The following is an 18,461-nucleotide window of genomic DNA, read 5'->3' on the forward strand; positions in this document are numbered from 1 at the left end:
GAGGGAAAGATAGATCAGCCATGATTGAATGGTGGTGTGGACTCGATGGGCCGAATGGCCTAATTCTGCCCCTATGACTAATGGGTACACTGATTGTTGACTTGACACTTTTTAGTGGATTTCTATTCACTTGAGTACCCGGAGATAATGCATGTAGACTTAAAAGTGATGCTTTGATACCGAGGATGATGTATGTTTAATTGGTATTCTGAATTTAATATAATGGATTTATGCTTTATTTGGTATTTAATTATTATTGATCAACAATTAGTTATTGATAACTGTGAGATTTCACAACCAACATTGAGAATCAGCCATCCAGCCTGGTAGCAAGGATGAGGGCCACAATGGTGCGAAGATGCCTGCCTGCCTGTGGATCGAGAAATCAAACCCGACCATTGTAGCTTCATGTTTACGAAGGAACTGCAGATGCTGGCAAATACGAAGGTACACAAAAATGCTGTAGAAACTCAGCGGGTGCAGCAGCATCTATGGAGCGAAGGAAATAGGCAACGTTTCGGGCCGAAACCCTTGGGTTTCGGCCCGAAACGTTGCCTATTTCCAAGGGTTTTGGACCGAAACGTTGCCTAATTCCAAGGGTTTCAGCCCGAAACGTTGCCTAATTCCAAGGGTTTCGGCCCGAAACGTTGCCTATTTCCAAGGGTTTCGGCCCGAAACGTTGCCTATTTCCAAGGGTTTCGGCCCGAAACGTTGCCTAATTCCAAGGGTTTCGGCCCGAAACGTTGCCTATTTCCAAGGGTTTCGGCCCGAAACGTTGCCTATTTCCAAGGGTTTCGGCCCGAAACGTTGCCTATTTCCTTCGCTCCCTAGACGCTGCTGCACCTGCTGAGTTTCTCCAGCATTTTTGTGTACCTTCGTATTTTCCAGCATCTGCAGTTCCTTCGTAAGCATGAGGCTACAATGGTCGGGTTTGATTTCTCGATCCACAGGCATCTGTGCCAGGAGCACTGCAACATAAAATGTTTTAAAGAATGCCACAGCCACGTAGCACAGTAGCTCATGGCCAGTGTTCACAATCAGCTCTCTGTATTTGCTTTTTGTGCCTCCTTTGTTTACGGCGGGGAGTCGTGTTTTACCAGTGGTTGCCCTGGTTTAATTGTCGTACTCATTGCTAATGCAAAGTCGGCTTTAAGACATGGACACAATCGCAACGTTAAGTCTCACAAAGCATATTTGGGCAGCAGGAAGTGTGAACGCAGCTCTAGGTGATACTCACATTCAGAGGAGATGTATTCAATGCATCCCCATTATTGTTTGTTTCGAGGCAATGCAGCAGCTTAATCATCATTTACAGTCAGATATAAGCAGCATTCAAATCCAAGTGAATTGGCTTTTTTCCTGCTGGACGGATGTAGCAATGGGCTTGTGACTTGCATTTTCATCTCTCTCCTGTCTCTCTCTGAGCCTCGCATTCGCTTTATTCTTTGTCCTAACTATTGAGATCTCTGTAGCTGTAGACATTGCTGAGCTTGCCCAGTATTTTCTGCTTTTAATTTCAGCTTTATTTTCTCTTTGCTTGCGATGTGCTAATGCAGTTGCCCTCACCACAGGCTTTTTTCCCCCCACATGTGGCTGTGTGGCTAAACCTGTGGGAGGTGGCTGCTGCTGATGTTCGGACCCTTGTGATTCTCATGATGGCTGAACTTTGAGTGGGGACACCTCACCACTTGTACACTTTGCCCACAACAGCAAACAGGTGGCCCCTTAAGGTCTCTTTTCCCTCCCAAAAATTAAACTTTATTTCAAAATTTTTAGTCGGAGGGTGGTGAATCTGTGGAATTCATTGCCACCGACGGATGTGGAGGCCAAGCCAATTAATATTTTTAAGGCGGAGATTGACAGACACTTGATTAGTGTGGGGTGTCTAAGGTTATGTGGAGGAGGCAGGAGAATGAGGTTAGGAGCGAGAGATAGATCAGTCATGATTGAATGGCAGAGTTGACTCAATGGGCCGAATGGCCTAATTCTGCTCCCAGAACTTATGAACTTATGAACTATCTATGCCTCCCTATTTCAGAATGCAATATAGTTGGTTGTGAAATTTAATTCGAGACAATATTGCATTTGGCATTGTGTTAATAACATAGTCACATTTGGCACATTCGTCTGTTGACTCTTGTTTAAAGGATCTGCATTGCTAGTGAGTCCCATTCATATGGAAGTTAGCTGGCGTTCTTCAAATGGAAGTTAGCTGGCATTTGTGGTACATAATGAATGAACGGTGCTTGCTTTTCATTATACTTCCAGCTGCCTGCAGATATTGTGTGCAGGTGCTCATAGTAATTTGAGATCCATTGAGCGCGGTGCCTTTTTAGCAATTCTGACTCCCGTGTGAAAAAATCAATCATTTCTTTAACCAATCCGACTGATATATCATTTACTGAGACAAAGGTCAAAACCAGAAAGCTTGATTGTTTAATCAGCTGTTGAATTAAGTGGTAAAGGGAAGGAACTAAGATAGATGCAAAAGCAACAGGAAGTTAAAACGGTTTGGTCTCAAATAATGATTAATTTCTAAATACATTAAATTATTCTTCTACATAAAAGTTAATTTGTTTAATGATAATGGTGAGGTCTTCTATTTGGGGGATTTATTTAGTGGGTGTTTAATGAACATTCCCATCATTTTTAATGTGAGAACTATTGTGGTATTAGTTTAGTTTAGTTTATTGTCACGTGTACCAAGGTAAGTGAAACGCCTTTTTGTGGTGAACTATCCAGTCAACGGAAAGACTATACATGATTACAATCAAGTGTACAGATACAGGATAAAGGGAATAACGTTTAGGGCAGGGTCAAGTCTGATTAAAGATAGTATGTGGGACGGCCATGAGGTCAGGACTCGCTCTTTAAACTGTTTATTTGACAGCAAGTCTTTGATTTCTGGATTGAACTATGTAGTCCTGCCATCAGCAGATGCAGTCAGATTTATTTTGTAACTTGATGGCTGATACAAAATGCTGGAGTAACTCAGCGGGACAGGCAGCATCTCTGGAGAGAAGGAATGGGTGATGTTTCGGGTCGAGACCCTTCTTCAGTCTGGCTGATAACTGATAGATTGGTGATTATTTCTGATGCCAGACCCAGGTTAATAATCTCCAGTGAGGGAATGAAGGCTCAATGAATGGTGTATTGACGTGCTAGTGCAGTGGGGTTTGGTGTAACATTCCATGAGAGGGGAGTGAGTAGGTCAACCACAGTGTAGTAGCATTAATCTGTCGCTCTCTGGAGCTGCCTTCTCTGCTTCTCCCTCCTCTTCACCTCAGCATTACTCATTACTGATGACTATTGCTCCACTTTGTCCAGTGGAAACTTCCCTGGGTGCTAGGAAGCCACAAAGAGGCATAAATCCATCTTTGACAATAGACAATAGACACAGGAAGAGGCCATTTGGCCCTTCGAGCCAGCACCGCCATTCAATGTGATCATGGCGGATCATCCCAAATCAGTTTTTAAGAGCCCTATCTAGCTCTCTCTTGAAAGCATCCAGAGAACCTGCCTCCACCGCCCTCTGAGGCAGAGAATTCCACAGACTCACCACTCTCTGGTGAGTCTGTGGAATTTGTATATTCTTGGATACTCCCAGGCTGATGCAAGCACCTGAACGTTTATTCAAGGCAGGTTTGACATAAGGTCAAACTTTGAGCAGTCGGCTACAAGTGTACCTAACAAATTCACAAAACACAGTATTAGTGAATAATGTTTAAGAAGGAACTGCAGATGCTGGAAAATCGAAGGTAGACAAACTCAGCGGGTGCAGCAGCATCTATGGAGCGAAGGAAATAGGCAGCGTTTCGGGTCAAAACGTCTGAAGAAGGGTTTCGACCCGAAACGTTGTGTATTAGTGAATAATTGGCTCAAATGCTAGTTGATGCGCCGAGAGACCTTGGTGTCTATGTCCATAATTCCCCAAAAGTGGCCGCACAGCTTGATAAGTTGGTGAAAAAGGCATATTGTCATCATAGATCAGAGCGTAGAATGGGAAAGTCAGGATGTTATAAGGGCATAAGGAATAGGAGTAAAATTAGGCCATTCGACCCATCAAGTCTACTCCGCCATTCAATCATGGCTGAACTATCTCTCCCTCCTAACTCAATTCTCCTGCCTTCCCCCATTACCTCTGACACCCGTACTAATCTATCTATCTCCGCCTTGAAAATATCTGTTGCAACTTTACAAAGCACTTGTTAGACTGCACTCGGTGTACTGTGTGCATTTCTGGTTGCCAAACCGTGGGAAGGATGTGATTGCACAGGGTGCAGCGCAGAGGAGATTCGCTAGGATTATTCGCTGGATGATCAGCCATGATCATATTGAATGGCGGTGCAGGCTCGAAGGGCCGAATGGCCTACTCCTGCAACTATTTTCTATGTTTCTATGTTACCTGGATTAGAGAACTTTAATTAAGGGGGGAGTTTGGATCAGCAGGGCTTGTCTTCCCTGGAATGAGCGAGGTTGAGGGGTGAACTGATAGAAGTATATAAGTTTATGAAAGGCATAAATAAGGTAGATGGTTCAATTCTTTTTCTCGTTGTAAGCATATCAAACACAACAAGGCATAGGTGAGATAGGCGTTTGAAATGTAATATAAAGGATATATTTTTGTTACAGTTGTTGATAAATGAAACATGTGGCCAGAGGGGGTTGTTGAATTGGATACAATCAATACGTTTAAAACCCATTAAACCATGGAATTAGAATAATGCAGACCTAATTAATGCAGATAAATGAGATCAGGATAGATGGGCAAAAAAAAAATAGACACAAAGTGGTAATTGAAGAACCATTTCTGTGTTGTAAAACGTCATGCATAAGGTGCTGGGTATTTTGAACTAGCTGCCAAAGGAAGTAGTTGAGACAGGTACAACAACAAGATTTAAAATACATTTAGACAAGTATATGGATGGGAAAGGTTTAGAGGGTACAGGCCTATGGCAAGCATTTAGGACTAGCTTAGATTAGGCATCTAGGTTGGCATGGGTGAGTTGGGCCAAATGACCTGTTTCCATGCTGTCTGACTCTATTTGTAGAGGAATAACTCAACGGAGGCCACCTGACCTGCTGTGTTCCTCCAGCAATTTGTTGCTTTTAATTACTCATTATGACCAAGAGTATTGTGGACAAGAATCTGTGGAATTCTCTGCCTCAGAGGGCAGTGGAGGCAGGTTCTCTGGATGCTTTCAAGAGAGAGTTAGATATTGCTCTTAAAAATAGCGGAGTCAGGGGATATGGGGAGAAGGCAGGAACGGGGTACTGATTGGGGATGATCAGCCATGATCACATTGAATTGAGGGGGGATCTTATAGAAACTTACAAAATTCTTAAGGGGTTGGACAGGCTAGATGCAGGAAGATTGTTCCCGATGTTGGGGAAGTCCAGAACAAGGGGTCACAGTTTAAGGATAAGGGGGAAATCTTTTAGGACCGAGATGAGGAAAACATTTTTCACACAGAGAGTGGTGAATCTCTGGAATTCTCTGCCACAGAAGGCAGTTGAGGCCAGTTCATTGGCTATTTTTAAGAGGGAGTTAGATGTGGCCCTTGGGGCTAAAGGGATCAGGGGGTATGGAGAGAAGGCAGGTACAGGATACTGAGTTGGATGATCAGCCATGATCATATTGAATGGCGGTGCAGGCTCGAAGGGCCGAATGGCCTACTCCTGCACCTATTTTCTATGTTTCTATGTTTCTATGGTGAGGTAGAGAGATCGAGAACAAATGAATGAAAGATATGCAAAAAAGTATTAACATAGCAGGTTCTTCAGGAGCAAATGCTCTTAACATATGGTAGTTGTGGAAAGAGAATCGAGGTCAAGAAGGACTGTTTTGGCCCAGTATCAGTGACTTTCCCCTGGATGTGAAAGAACTGGTGAATGAACGCTGCAGTGAAACTATTTTGGGTTGGATAACATCTATTTGAGTGCTTAGGCTCCAGATTTGGTCACATCGAACAAATTGTCGTGAATACAGAATAGAATTTCAAACCCTATGTCCTGAATCAACAGAAATAATTTCACCCCCCTCCTCCCCCCCACCCCCACCCCCATACTTTATTGAATAAAACACATTGATCTCATGTTACCAGCACCTGCAGTTCCTTCCTACACATTTTGTCTGCTCCACTACAAAAGCTCCTCAACGTATGCCTACTTTGAAGAAGTGCTTTTCATCTCTCCGACGAGAATTTAAAGCACCTGCAATCACATAGAAACATAGAAAATAGGTGCAGTAGGAGGCCATTCGGCCCTTAGAGCCAGCACCGCCATTCATTGTGATCATGGCTGATCGCCCCCTATCAATAACTTGTGCCTGCCTTCTCCCCATATCCCTTGATTCCACTAGCCCCTATAGAAACATAGAAAATAGGTGCAGGAGGAGGTGTTTTTAAATTTACATAATTCAAACCAGGTTTCGTTACGATTCTGGAGCTCCCGTTCAAAAGCCCCACAGCCATGGAATATTACAGCAGGCAAATTTGATATTGTTGGATGTTCTTCATTTGGCGTTTTATTTTTAACCTCTGCAATGCCCTCTTGCGAAGTAAGGTTATTGCAAGTGCAACTCTTGGCCACGGATAAGATGCAGGTGGTCGTACCTGTAATAGGAGATGCATGAAATCCCTTCATGAAATTGCATTGTATCCATTCTGAGGCAGCCACTTGCATCTTGCCACAGCCTTGCTTTGATCCATCTGTTTCCCATTCCCGTAGGTTCAAATCAGGGCCGGCATTTTCCATGGAACTGAGCTCCTGTGTGAACCTGCTGTAAGCAGCGAGGTCTCTGGAAAGAATGATCTCGTCTGGAACGAGACGCTGGACTTTGAAATTAACATCTGCGACCTGCCGAGAATGGCTAGACTCTGCTTTGCAGTCTATGGAGTGATGGACAAAGTGAAGAAACAAAAGTCAACGAAGAACGTGACTAAGTACCAAACCATTCGGAAAGCAGGAAAAGTAGTTAGTATTATCAATTTTGCTACCATATTTACATTTGAGCTGCAAAAACTGTGTCAATGGCTTGGGTGGAATGACTGGTGTTATATTAACTGTTTAGCCTGAAAGTAGGATGTTCACCTTGACCCCTGAACCTCTCTCCTTTACATCCTTCCTTGTATTTTATTACCTGAACCAAATTTAGGTCACCTGCACTAATATATCTTGATTGGGTTGGATATCATGTTTTGCCCTGTAAAGACAAAATATGATATCAAATAATTATATTATTTTGCACAGTGGTCATCATCGGCGGTCACTCAAAACGAGTATGACTGTCCTCGTTTGGGAGGACGCCTGTGCGTGACTTTGTTTAACGTGGGGAGACTGGTGCACAGACAGCCACCACACGGTTCTTGACAGATCTGGGTCAGGATCCAGTGGCATGGAGTCCAAGACGACCGGGGACCCTTTCCTGCTGCAGCCTTCATCCGCCTTCCCACTCCACTTAAGTCAGCCATCATTCTCCGCCTGTTCCACCGTTGAGGTCTTGGTTGGATTGCTCTTTGTCAGGGACCTCCCCCTCGACCTTACCGCCATGGGTGGCCCTACCAGGCGCATAGCTCCAGACGGCATCGCTCTCAGGACCACATAAGCTTCTCCACCACCACAAAGTGACAATCCATGGAGGTAGAACCACTGCCTCAAAGCGCAAGAGACCAGGGTTCGACCCTGAACTCGGGTGCTATCTGTGTGGAGTTTGCACGATCTTCCTGTGACCACGTGGGTTTTTTTTCCGAGTGCTCCAGTTTCCTCCCACATTCCAAAGACCTGTGGTGTTTGCAGGTTAACTGGCCTCTGTAAATTATTGCTAATGCATTGCGAATAGGGCAACGCACAGTAGAACCAGCGTTGATTAGTGATCAATGGTCGGCATGGGCTATGTAGGTCAAAGAGCCTGTCCCCATACTGCAGGTTTAAACTAAACTGAAGTAACAACTCTTTCTGGGCATTTCACTATATTAATACAAAGATGTAAATTTATCAACATCATTTAAAATGTTTTGAGGATTCCTGAAGACGGAACCTTATTCTCCTTCATGTTAGAATCGCAAAACATTTTGCACTATCATTGAATTTGTGCAAATTCACTCCTACTAACTGTGCCCATTAGTGTGGAATGTATTGCTGATGTTATTCGTTTAGTGTGGAGATACAACATGGAAACAGGCCCTTCTTCCCACCGTGTCCATGCCGACCAACGATTCCCCATACACTAGTCCTACCTTTATCTCACATTCGCATCCTACATACTAGAGGCAATTTACAGAAGACAATTAACCCGCAAACCTGCATGTCTTGGGAATGTGGGACGAAGCCGGAGCACCCGGAGAAAACCCGCGCGGTCACGGGGAGAACGTACAAAATTCAAACAGACAGCACCCGCAGTCAGGATTGAACCAGGATCTCTGGTGCTGTGAAGCAGCAGCTCCATAGATGTTCCACTGTGCTGCCCCTGTAGACTATGGACGTGTTGGGACAAACGAATATCCATCATGTCTTGCATAGTTGCTGGAATTGAATGGGTCTGTGTACTCATTGCCCGATTAGCTTCTTCCTTCTCCCAACCACCTCCAAACCCACCCCATTTCATGGTTTCCTTGCTCAGAGGCATTTTTCAACAAGGTACACAAAAATGCTGGAGAAACTTAGCGGGTGCAGCAGCATCTATGGAGCGAAGGAAATAGGCAACGTTTCGGGACGAAACGTTGCCTATTTCCTTCGCTCCATAGATGCTGCTGCACCCGCTGAGTTTCTCCAGCATTTTTGTGTACCTTCGATGTTCCAGCATCTGCAGTTCCTTCTTAAACATATTTCAACAAGGTTGTCCTGTGCTCCATCTAGTGGATACATATTGAACTGCTAACAGTTGAATGAGATTCTTTGCCCACTTTGTGATTTTTCTTTCTATATTAAACCTCCAATATTTTTAATACCAAATCTATTTAATGCAAGATATACATTTTCACCTTTTTTTCTGAGCACCAAACATGTTTAGTGTCTCAGACTTGGCGATTGAATGGCGGAGAGGATAATATGGAAAAGAGGCACAAACTGGGGACTTTGGAAGTTTTATTAGGATGTTCTTATTATCACCCACCAATGCATAAGCTATAGGCTCCCTGTCTTTGTAACTTCAAAGGTGCATATACCATTAGTTTAACTTTTCTTAATTTAACCCTCTGATCCCTGATGCATTTCTGCTGTAACCCCTCCAAATCTAGGTGGATGGCTGTCTTGTTGGTGAACAATTATTTCACTTCAGGATATCACTGCTGGAGTCCGTCAGGTTATTGTCCGTCCCCAGAAATCTTCAACTGGTTGTTCAATTACCATCCTTCCATCATGAGACCAAGCGTAGGCTTGGCGATCGTTTCGCCGAACACCTCCGCTCAGTCCGCATTAACCAACCTGATCTCCCGGTGGCTCAGCACTTCAACTCCCCCTCCCATTCCCAATCCGACCTCTCTGTCCTGGGCCTCCTCCATGGCCAGAGTGAGTCCCACCGTAAATTGGAGGAACAGCACCTCATATTCCGCTTGGGCAGTCTGCACCCTAGTGGCATAAACATTGAATTCACCAATTTCCGGTAGCCCTTGCTGTCTCCTCCCCTTCTCAGCTCCCCCTCAGCCCTCGGGCTCCTCCTCTTCATTTTTCCTTTTTCCTTTCTTCTCCCCCCCCCCCCCCCCCCCCCCCCCCTCCCACCCTACATCAGTGTGAAGAAGGGTTTTGGCCCGAAACGTTGCCTATTTCCTTCGCTCCACAGATTCTGCTGCACCCGCTGAGTTTCTCCAGCACTTTTGTCTACCTTCGATTTTCCAGCATCTGCAGTTCCTTCTTAAACACTAAATCCTCCCGTCATAATATCAGACATGGCGACGTTTGCTCCACTCACTTTTACAGCTCCTCAGCAAACAAGCTTACCTGCATGAAGCGACATTAAGGTACAAAGTGCTGTAGAAACTCAATGGGTCAGGCAGCACCTGTGGAGAACATGGGTAGGTGATTGTTTTGGGTTGGGATCTTTCTTCAGATAGATCGGATCCTGACCCGAAATGTCACCTATCCACCTTCTCCAGAGATGCTGCCTGACTGGTTGAGTTACTCCGGCACTTTGTGTCTTTTTATGTGAACCATCATCTGCAGTTCCTTGTTCCTCTCAGTCAATATTAAGCATGGTCAGGCCTGCGGTAAATAACATTTGCATCTCAATAAGGATTAGGCAACAATTATCCCCTATTCCTAAATGTTTCCTTAAAGATAGCGGAGTCAGGGGATATGGGGAGAAGGCAGGATGTGGTACTGATTGGGGATGATCAGCCATGATCACATTGAATGGTGGTGCTGGCTCGAAGGGCCGAATGGCCTACTCCTGCACCTATTGTCTATTGTCTATTGTCTAAAAGCCCAATATATAAGCAGGTCTGTCTTTTCCATCAGCATTATCCAATTGCATGGGTGAATACGATGGTGTTTGACTTCAGGGGTCAGTTGAAGAACGGTAGCCTCTCACTGCACTGTTGGTCATCTTTTCCGGGTACGTATAGCCCTCTGGACATCATCTCTCCAATTTAAGGGCCTGTCCCACTTGCATGCGATTGCGTGCGTTTGGCGCGACCAACCGGAAGCGGGGTTCACGCGAAGTTCGCGCGTGACGTCATTTACGTCATGCTTACAAATCAGCTGGGCAGGAGGCGGGCCGACTGAATTTGGACGTCGCACGGCATCAGGCGGTGATGTCATCATGCAACGCCACGCCGGGCGGTGACGTCATCAAGCAACGCCACGCGCTAGGCTACGCCGTCAAGACACTGCGTACGCCGTCAAGATGCTGCGTACGACGTCAAGACGCTGCGTACGATCGGAATGCGCCTGCATGCGTACGCGGGCCGACAGGCCCTGGCGCGCAAAGATTTTGGTCACTGCAGGAATTTCGGAGCCCCGCGCGATGTCGGGACCAGTCCCGCACAACTCCATACCCCTCCGCGCTCCTATGTGGGAGTTGCCCCGCACGGCCATACGGTGCCCGTACGCCTCATGCGACCACGAGGTCGCGTAATTTGCGAGCCAAAGTCGCGTAAGTGGGACAGGCTCTTAACTGTTTAAAATTTTCAGAATGTCACCTTCAAAATGTCAGTGATTCACATTTAATGTTCCCGGGTTTTAGATGAACTGGAAGAGATGCTGAACCCAATGGGTACGACACAGACTAATCCATACACTGAGAATGCAACTGCTCTGCAGATCCACTTCCACGAATACAGCAAGGCACCCATCTTCTACCCTGCTTTTGACAAGGTGGGTAACTCTTTTCTTGCACGAGGCTTAAACCAATCCGGAGACTTTATTGGCAAATGGTAATACAAACGCTGGTTGTCATTTAATTTATTACATTTATTAACAGGTCAATCCCAACACATTTTACATTTCTATACGAAGTTGACATTGTGTTTAATCAGACTTTATAAATTCATGAGTTCATAAGTTATAGGAAAAGAATTAGGCCACCCGGCCCATCGTCTATGGCGGCGGACTGGCTTGTGATGCGAATAGGGCTGTTGAGCCAAAACCAAAAAGGCCTAAGGCAGGCAACGCCATTGTAGTAGGAGACTCCATTGTGAGAGGTACGGACAGGGGTTTCTGCGGCAACAGACGGGATACGAGGATGGTGTGCTGCCTTCCTGGTGCCAGGATCCAGGATGTCATGGACAGAGTGCAGAAAATCCTCAAGGGCGAAGGTGAACATCCGGAAGTGGTAGTGCATGTCGGCACAAACGATGTCGTAAAGAGGGGGATGAATATTCTGCAGCGTGACTTTAGAGAGCTCGGAAAAATGCTGAAAAGCAGGACGTCCAGGGTTGTTATCTCCGGTTTGCTTCCAGTTCCTCGTGCTGGCGAGAGCAGGAACAGGGAGATACGGGACCTGAACGTGTGGCTGAGGAACTGGTGCACGGGGCAGGGATTTAGATTCTTAGATCACTGGGATCTGTTTTGGGGTAAGGGGGAACTGTACAAAAGGGACGGATTGCATCTTAACAGGTGTGGGACCAGCATTCTGGCAGGCAGGTTTGCCACTGCTACACGGGTGGTTTTAAACTGAATAAGGGGGGTGGGGTGTCGAATGGGCTAGTGGAGGATGGAGTTAAAGGGAAAGGGTTTCTTAAATGTGTGAGCGTAGAGACAGAGGGGTGTAAAATGAGGGTAGAAGCAATAGGTAGCAAGGTGAAAAGTAAAAGTGGCAGGCCGGAAAATCCAGGGCAAAAATCAAAAAGGGCCACTTTTCAACAAAATTGTATAAGGGGTAAGAGTGTTGTAAAAACAAGCCTGAAGGCTTTGTGTCTCAATGCAAGGAGCATTCGTAATAAGGTGGATGAGTTGAATGTTCAGATAGCTATTAATGACTATGATATAGTTGGGATCACGGAGACATGGCTCCAGGGAGACCAAGGCTGGGAGCTGAACATCCAGGGATATTCAATATTCAGGAGGGATAGAGAGAAAGGAAAAGGAGGTGGGGTAGCGTTGCTGATTAGAGAGGAGATTAACGCAATGGAAAGGAAGGACATTAGTTTGCAGGATGTGGAATCGGTATGGGTAGAGCTGCGAAACACTAAGGGGCAGAAAACGCTGGTGGGTGTTGTGTACAGGCCACCTAACAGTAGTAGTGAAGTTGGAGATGGTATCAAACAGGAAATTAGAAATGCGTGCGACAAAGGCAAAACCGTTATAATGGGTGACTTCAATCTACATATAGATTGGGTGAATCAAATTGGCAGGGGTGCTGAGGAAGAGGATTTTTTGGAATGTATGCGGGATAGTTATCTAAATCAACATGTAGAGGAACCAACGAGAGAGCAGGCTATTTTAGACTGGGTATTGAGTAATGAGGAAGGGTTAGTTAGCAGTCTTGTTGTACGTGCCCCCTTGGGCAAGAGTGACCATAATATGGTTGAGTTCTTCATTAGGATGGAGAGTGACATTGTTAATTCAGAAACAATGGTTCTGAACTTAAAGAAAGGTAACTTTGAGGGTATGAGACGTGAATTGGCCAAGATTGACTGGCAATTAATTCTAAAAGGGTTGACGGTGGATATGCAATGGAAGACATTTAAAGACTGCATGGATGAACTACAAAAATTGTTCATCCCAGTTTGGCAAAAGAATAAATCAGGGAAGGTAGTGCATCCGTGGATAACAAGGGAAATCAGGGATAGTATCAAAGCGAAGGATGATGCGTACAAATTAGCCAGAAAAAGCAGCATACCGGAGGACTGGGAGAAATTCAGAGACCAGCAGAGGAGGACAAAGGGCTTAATTAGGAAAGGAAAAATAGATTATGAAAGAAAACTGGCAGGGAACATAAAAACTGACTGCAAAAGTTTTTATAGATATGTGAAAAGAAAGAGATTAGTTAAAACAAATGTAGGTCCCTTGCAGTCAGAAACGGGTGAGTTGATCATGGGGAACAAGGGTATGGCGGACCAATTGAATAACTACTTTGGTTCCGTCTTCACTAAGGAAGACATAAATAATCTGCCGGAAATAGCAGGGGACCGCGGGTCAAAGGAGTTGGAGGAATTGAGTGAAATCCAGGTTAGCCGGGAAGTGGTGTTGGGTAAATTAAATGGATTAAAGGCCGATAAATCCCTAGGGCCAGATAGGCTGCATCCCAGAGTACTTAAGGAAGTAGCTCCAGAAATAGTGGATGCATTAGTAATAATCTTTCAAAACTCTTTAGATTCTGGAGTAGTTCCTGAGGATTGGCGGGTAGCAAACGTAACCCCACTTTTTAAGAAGGGAGGGAGAGAGAAAACGGGGAATTACAAACCAGTTAGTCTAACATCGGTAGTGGGGAAACTGCTAGAGTCAGTTATTAAAGATGGGATAGCAGCACATTTGGAAAGTGGTGAAATCATTGGACAAAGTCAGCATGGATTTACAAAAGGTAAATCATGTCTGACGAATCTTATAGAATTTTTCGAGGATGTAACTAGTAGCGTGGATAGGGGAGAACCAGTGGATGTGGTGTATCTGGACTTCCAGAAGGCTTTCGACAAGGTCCCACATAAGAGATTAGTTTACAAACTTAAAGCACACGGCATTGGGGGTTCAGTATTGATGTGGATAGAGAACTGGCTGGCAAACAGGAAGCAAAGAGTAGGAGTAAACGGGTCCTTTTCACAATGGCAGGCAGTGACTAGTGGGGTACCGCAAGGCTCAGTGCTGGGACCCCAGCTATTTACAATATATATTAATGATCTCGATGAGGGAATTGAAGGCAATATCTCCAAGTTTGCGGATGACACTAAGCTGGGGGGCAGTGTTAGCTGTGAGGAGGATGCTAGGAGACTGCAAGGTGACTTGGATAGGCTGGGTGAGTGGGCAAATGTTTGGCAGATGCAGTATAATGTGGATAAATGTGAGGTTATCCATTTTGGTGGCAAAAACAGGAAAGCAGACTATTATCTAAATGGTGGCCGACTAGGAAAAGGGGAGATGCAGCGAGACCTGGGTGTCATGGTACACCAGTCATTGAAAGTGGGCATGCAGGTGCAGCAGGCAGTGAAGAAAGCGAATGGTATGTTAGCTTTCATAGCAAAAGGATTTGAGTATAGGAGCAGGGAGGTTCTACTGCAGTTGTACAGGGTCTTGGTGAGACCACACCTGGAGTATTGCGTACAGTTTTGGTCTCCAAATCTGAGGAAGGACATTATTGCCATAGAGGGAGTGCAGAGAAGGTTTACCAGACTGATTCCTGGGATGTCAGGACTGTCTTATGAAGAAAGACTGGATAGACTTGGTTTATACTCTCTAGAATTTAGGAGATTGAGAGGGGATCTTATAGAAACTTACAAAATTCTTAAGGGGTTGGACAGGCTAGATGCAGGAATATTGCTCCCGATGTTGGGGAAGTCCAGGACAAGGGGTCACAGCTTAAGGATAAGGGGGAAATCCTTTAAAACCGAGATGAGAAGAACTTTTTTCACACAGAGAGTGGTGAATCTCTGGAACTCCCTGCCACAGAGGGTAGTCGAGGCCAATTCATTGGCTATATTTAAGAGGGAGTTAGATGTGGCCCTTGTGGCTAAGGGGATCAGAGGGTATGGAGAGAAGGCAGGTACGGGATACTGAGTTGGATGATCAGCCATGATCATATTGAATGGCGGTGCAGGCTCGAAGGGCCGAATGGCCTACTCCTGCACCTAATTTCTATGTTTCTATGTTTCTATGTCTACTTCACCATTCTATCATGGCTGATTTATCTCTCCCTTCTCACCCCATTCTCCTGCCTTCTCCCCATAAGTCCTGACACCCGTACTAAACACGAATATATCTATCTCTGCCTTAAAATTATCCATGGACTTGGCCTCCACAGCCTTCTGTGGCAAAGAATTCCACAGATTCACCACCATTTGACTGAAGAAATTCCTCCTTAAATGAACATCCTCTGGTCCTCGACTATCCCATTAGTGGAAACCTCCTCTCCACATCTACTCTATCCAGGCATTGACAAGGGAGAGGGGAATGGAGGATATTATTTAAAAATGAAAAATTCAATGCTCAGGAATAGCTACTTCCCCACAGCCATCAGGCTATTAAACTTGGCTCGGACAAAACTCTGAACATTAATAGCCCATTATCTGTTTATTTGCACTTTATCAGTTTATTTATTCATGTGTGTATATATTTATATAATGGTATATGGACACACTGATCTGTTCTGTAGTCAATGCCTACTATGTTCTGTTGTGCTGAAGCAAAGCAAGAATTTCATTGTCCTATCAGGGACACATGACAATAAACTCTCTTGAATCTTGGATCTGGTTCATACCATTGGGTTACAAGTTAGCCAAGAGGAACATGAAGTGTTGTTCCACCAGTTGTTGCCTGGTCTCACTCTGGCAATGGAGGAGGCCCAGAATGGGAAGGGGAGTTAAAATGGTTAACAACCAGGAGATCCAGCAGGATTTATACCTCAATCACAATCTCACCAGAATACCTTCACTCAATTAGACTGATGCTGCCAAACATCATTTCAGCATTGGTAATTTTATCTTGTTGGGAGATTTCTTACCAGTTCCAAGAACTGAAAGGGCAATGTCATAGCAAACTCCGTTTCTTGGTCACCGTGTCTCATTAATCACAGATAGAGCAAGGGCAAACAAGATTAGCCATTTGTTAGACAGGCCTGACTGGGACGTTAATTCTGCTGAACCCGACATTGCAATGCTTGCAGAAATTAAAAAATACTGACCAGAAGAACTGTTCCTTTGCTTCATGATTAAATTTATATTGGAAGTACAATGGACCATGACTGAAATAAATTCAAGTGGGTCAATGCAGTTACAGGACTCTTGGAGATTGTTTCCCATTTTTGTGTTGTGTTGTTGCCTCTCGTTCTACTCAACCAACACCTGATTAGTACGGGTGTGAGGGGTAGTGTGGAGAAGGCAGGAGAATGGGGTTAGGTGGGAGAGATAGATCAGCCAGGATTGAATGGCGGAGTAGACCTGATGGGCCAAATGGCCTAATTCTGCTCCTATTACTTATGACCGACCCTGTGATCTGCCCTCACCTTCATTTGGTTGATAATCTCGAGAACCAACAGCCTGGCCAGTGGAATCTCTCCCGTTTTTAACCACCATCGACCATTATTACAAACCAGATGGAAGCTGTGAAAATTTTGTTTTTGCTGGAAGAAAGCGACTTTTCTATTTTTTTTCTATTTTTCTATTCTGAGGAAAGAGAACAGATTTGATCGACAAAAGATTTTCCGGACAGAATGGACTCCTTTCAAAAAGAAAAATCTATTATCTAACTTTTTAATATACTTTTAAATGTCAGACTTCAGTAATAGTTTGGATTTGTATTGAAGTACCATAACTAGCTACATAATTTGAGAAGAAAAAAATGTGTCTTTAAATGAAGTGTTCACTTCAGCCTCGAAAGCTTGGAATCTGGGCCTGAGGGGTAAAACGTTTATGCCAAGTTTGTGCCTCAGGATAAGTTGAGGAGAATGTTTATGCCCAAGAAAAGGAATTAAACGTCATAAAGTCATACAGTGTGGAAACTGGCCCTTTGGCCCAATTTGCCCAAACCGACCAACATGTCCCATCTCCACTTGTCCCACCTGTCTGCGTTTGACCCATATCCCTCTAAAACCTGTCCTATCTAATTGTTTCTTAAATGTCGCAATAGTCCCTACCTCTTCTGGCAGCTCATTCCATACACCCACCAACATTTGTGTAAAAAAAAAGTTACCCTTCAAATTCCTATTACATCTTCTCTGTAGCCTTTCCAACTTGCAAACATCTTTCCTATAAAGTGGCACCCAGAACTGAACAAATACTCAACATGCGGCCTCAGCAACGTCTTCTATAACTGCAACATGACCTCCCGACCACTGTACTCAATACTCTGACTGATGAAGGCCAAAGTGCCAGAAGCCTTTTTGACCACCTGTCACACCACCTTCAAGGGATTTCGACAGGTTACTGCAGGAAGCTTAGAGTTTAGAAGAATGAGGGGGACCTCATAGAAAGGTACAGATGGATGTTGAGAGGAATTTTCCACTAGTGGGAGAGTTTCGGACTAAAGGTCACAGCCTCAGAATTAAAGGACATTCTTTTAGGAAGGAGATGAGGAGGAATTTCTTCAGTCAAAGTGTGGTGAATCTGTGGAATTCTTTGCCACAGAAGACTGTGAAGGCCAAGTCAGTGGATATATTCGAGGCAGAGATTGATAAATACCTGATTAGTATGGGTGTTAGAGGTTATGGGGAGAAGGCAGGAGAATGGGGTTAGGAGGTAGAAATAGATCAGCCATGATTGAATGACAGAGTAGACTTGATGGGCCGAATGGCCGAATCCTGATCCTCTCACTTATGATCTTATGAAGCTTGATCGTTTGAAACCACCTTGAAAGAAGCCGGGATTTTGCTAGGATCGATGTGCTGCCGAAACAGAATTGTTTTTGCTTTTGAATGCTAAATGTTTCTTCTTCTCTTTCTGTCCCTTTAACCAACACCAATGGAAGATTTTGGAGAAGGCGGCTGAGATTGCACGAAGCGGCGACACACTAAGTACTGCAGTAAGTACAGCTTACAACCAAGTGGTATGAATATTGATTTCTCTAACTTCAAGAAACCCCTGCATTCCACCTCTCTCTCAATCCCTCCCCCACCCAAGTCGCACCAGCTTCTTGTTCTCACCCAACAAACAGCCCTGTTTTCTTTATCATCGTTACTTGTTTTGCATATCTTTCATTCTTTGTTCTAAATCTCTCTACATCATTGTCGATATCTCTCTTCCCTTTCCCATGACTTTCAGTCTGAAGAAGTGTCTCGACCCGAAACGTCGCCCATTCCTTCTCTCCAGTGATGCTGCCTGTCCCGCTGAGTTACTCCAGCATTTTGTGTCTATCTTCTTTAACTTAAAGTAACCCTTGCT

At 44.7% G+C, this 18,461-nt stretch overlaps 1 protein-coding gene across 1 annotated transcript in view; it reads left to right on the forward strand.

Moving 5' to 3' along the window:
• The window catches only part of pik3cb (phosphatidylinositol-4,5-bisphosphate 3-kinase catalytic subunit beta), a 196,938-nt gene that overhangs the window by 109,287 nt on the left and 69,190 nt on the right, over positions 1-18,461 (forward strand). Inside the window, exons 8-11 of the mRNA XM_033031101.1 lie at positions 6,730-6,975; positions 10,453-10,549; positions 11,180-11,310; positions 18,049-18,102. Coding sequence (XP_032886992.1) covers positions 6,730-6,975; positions 10,453-10,549; positions 11,180-11,310; positions 18,049-18,102 — 528 coding nt within the window. The remainder of the gene's footprint in view (positions 1-6,729; positions 6,976-10,452; positions 10,550-11,179; positions 11,311-18,048; positions 18,103-18,461) is intronic.

The sequence above is a fragment of the Amblyraja radiata genome, chromosome 13, assembly GCF_010909765.2.
Source record: "Amblyraja radiata isolate CabotCenter1 chromosome 13, sAmbRad1.1.pri, whole genome shotgun sequence".
Classification (NCBI taxonomy): Eukaryota; Metazoa; Chordata; class Chondrichthyes; order Rajiformes; family Rajidae; genus Amblyraja; species Amblyraja radiata.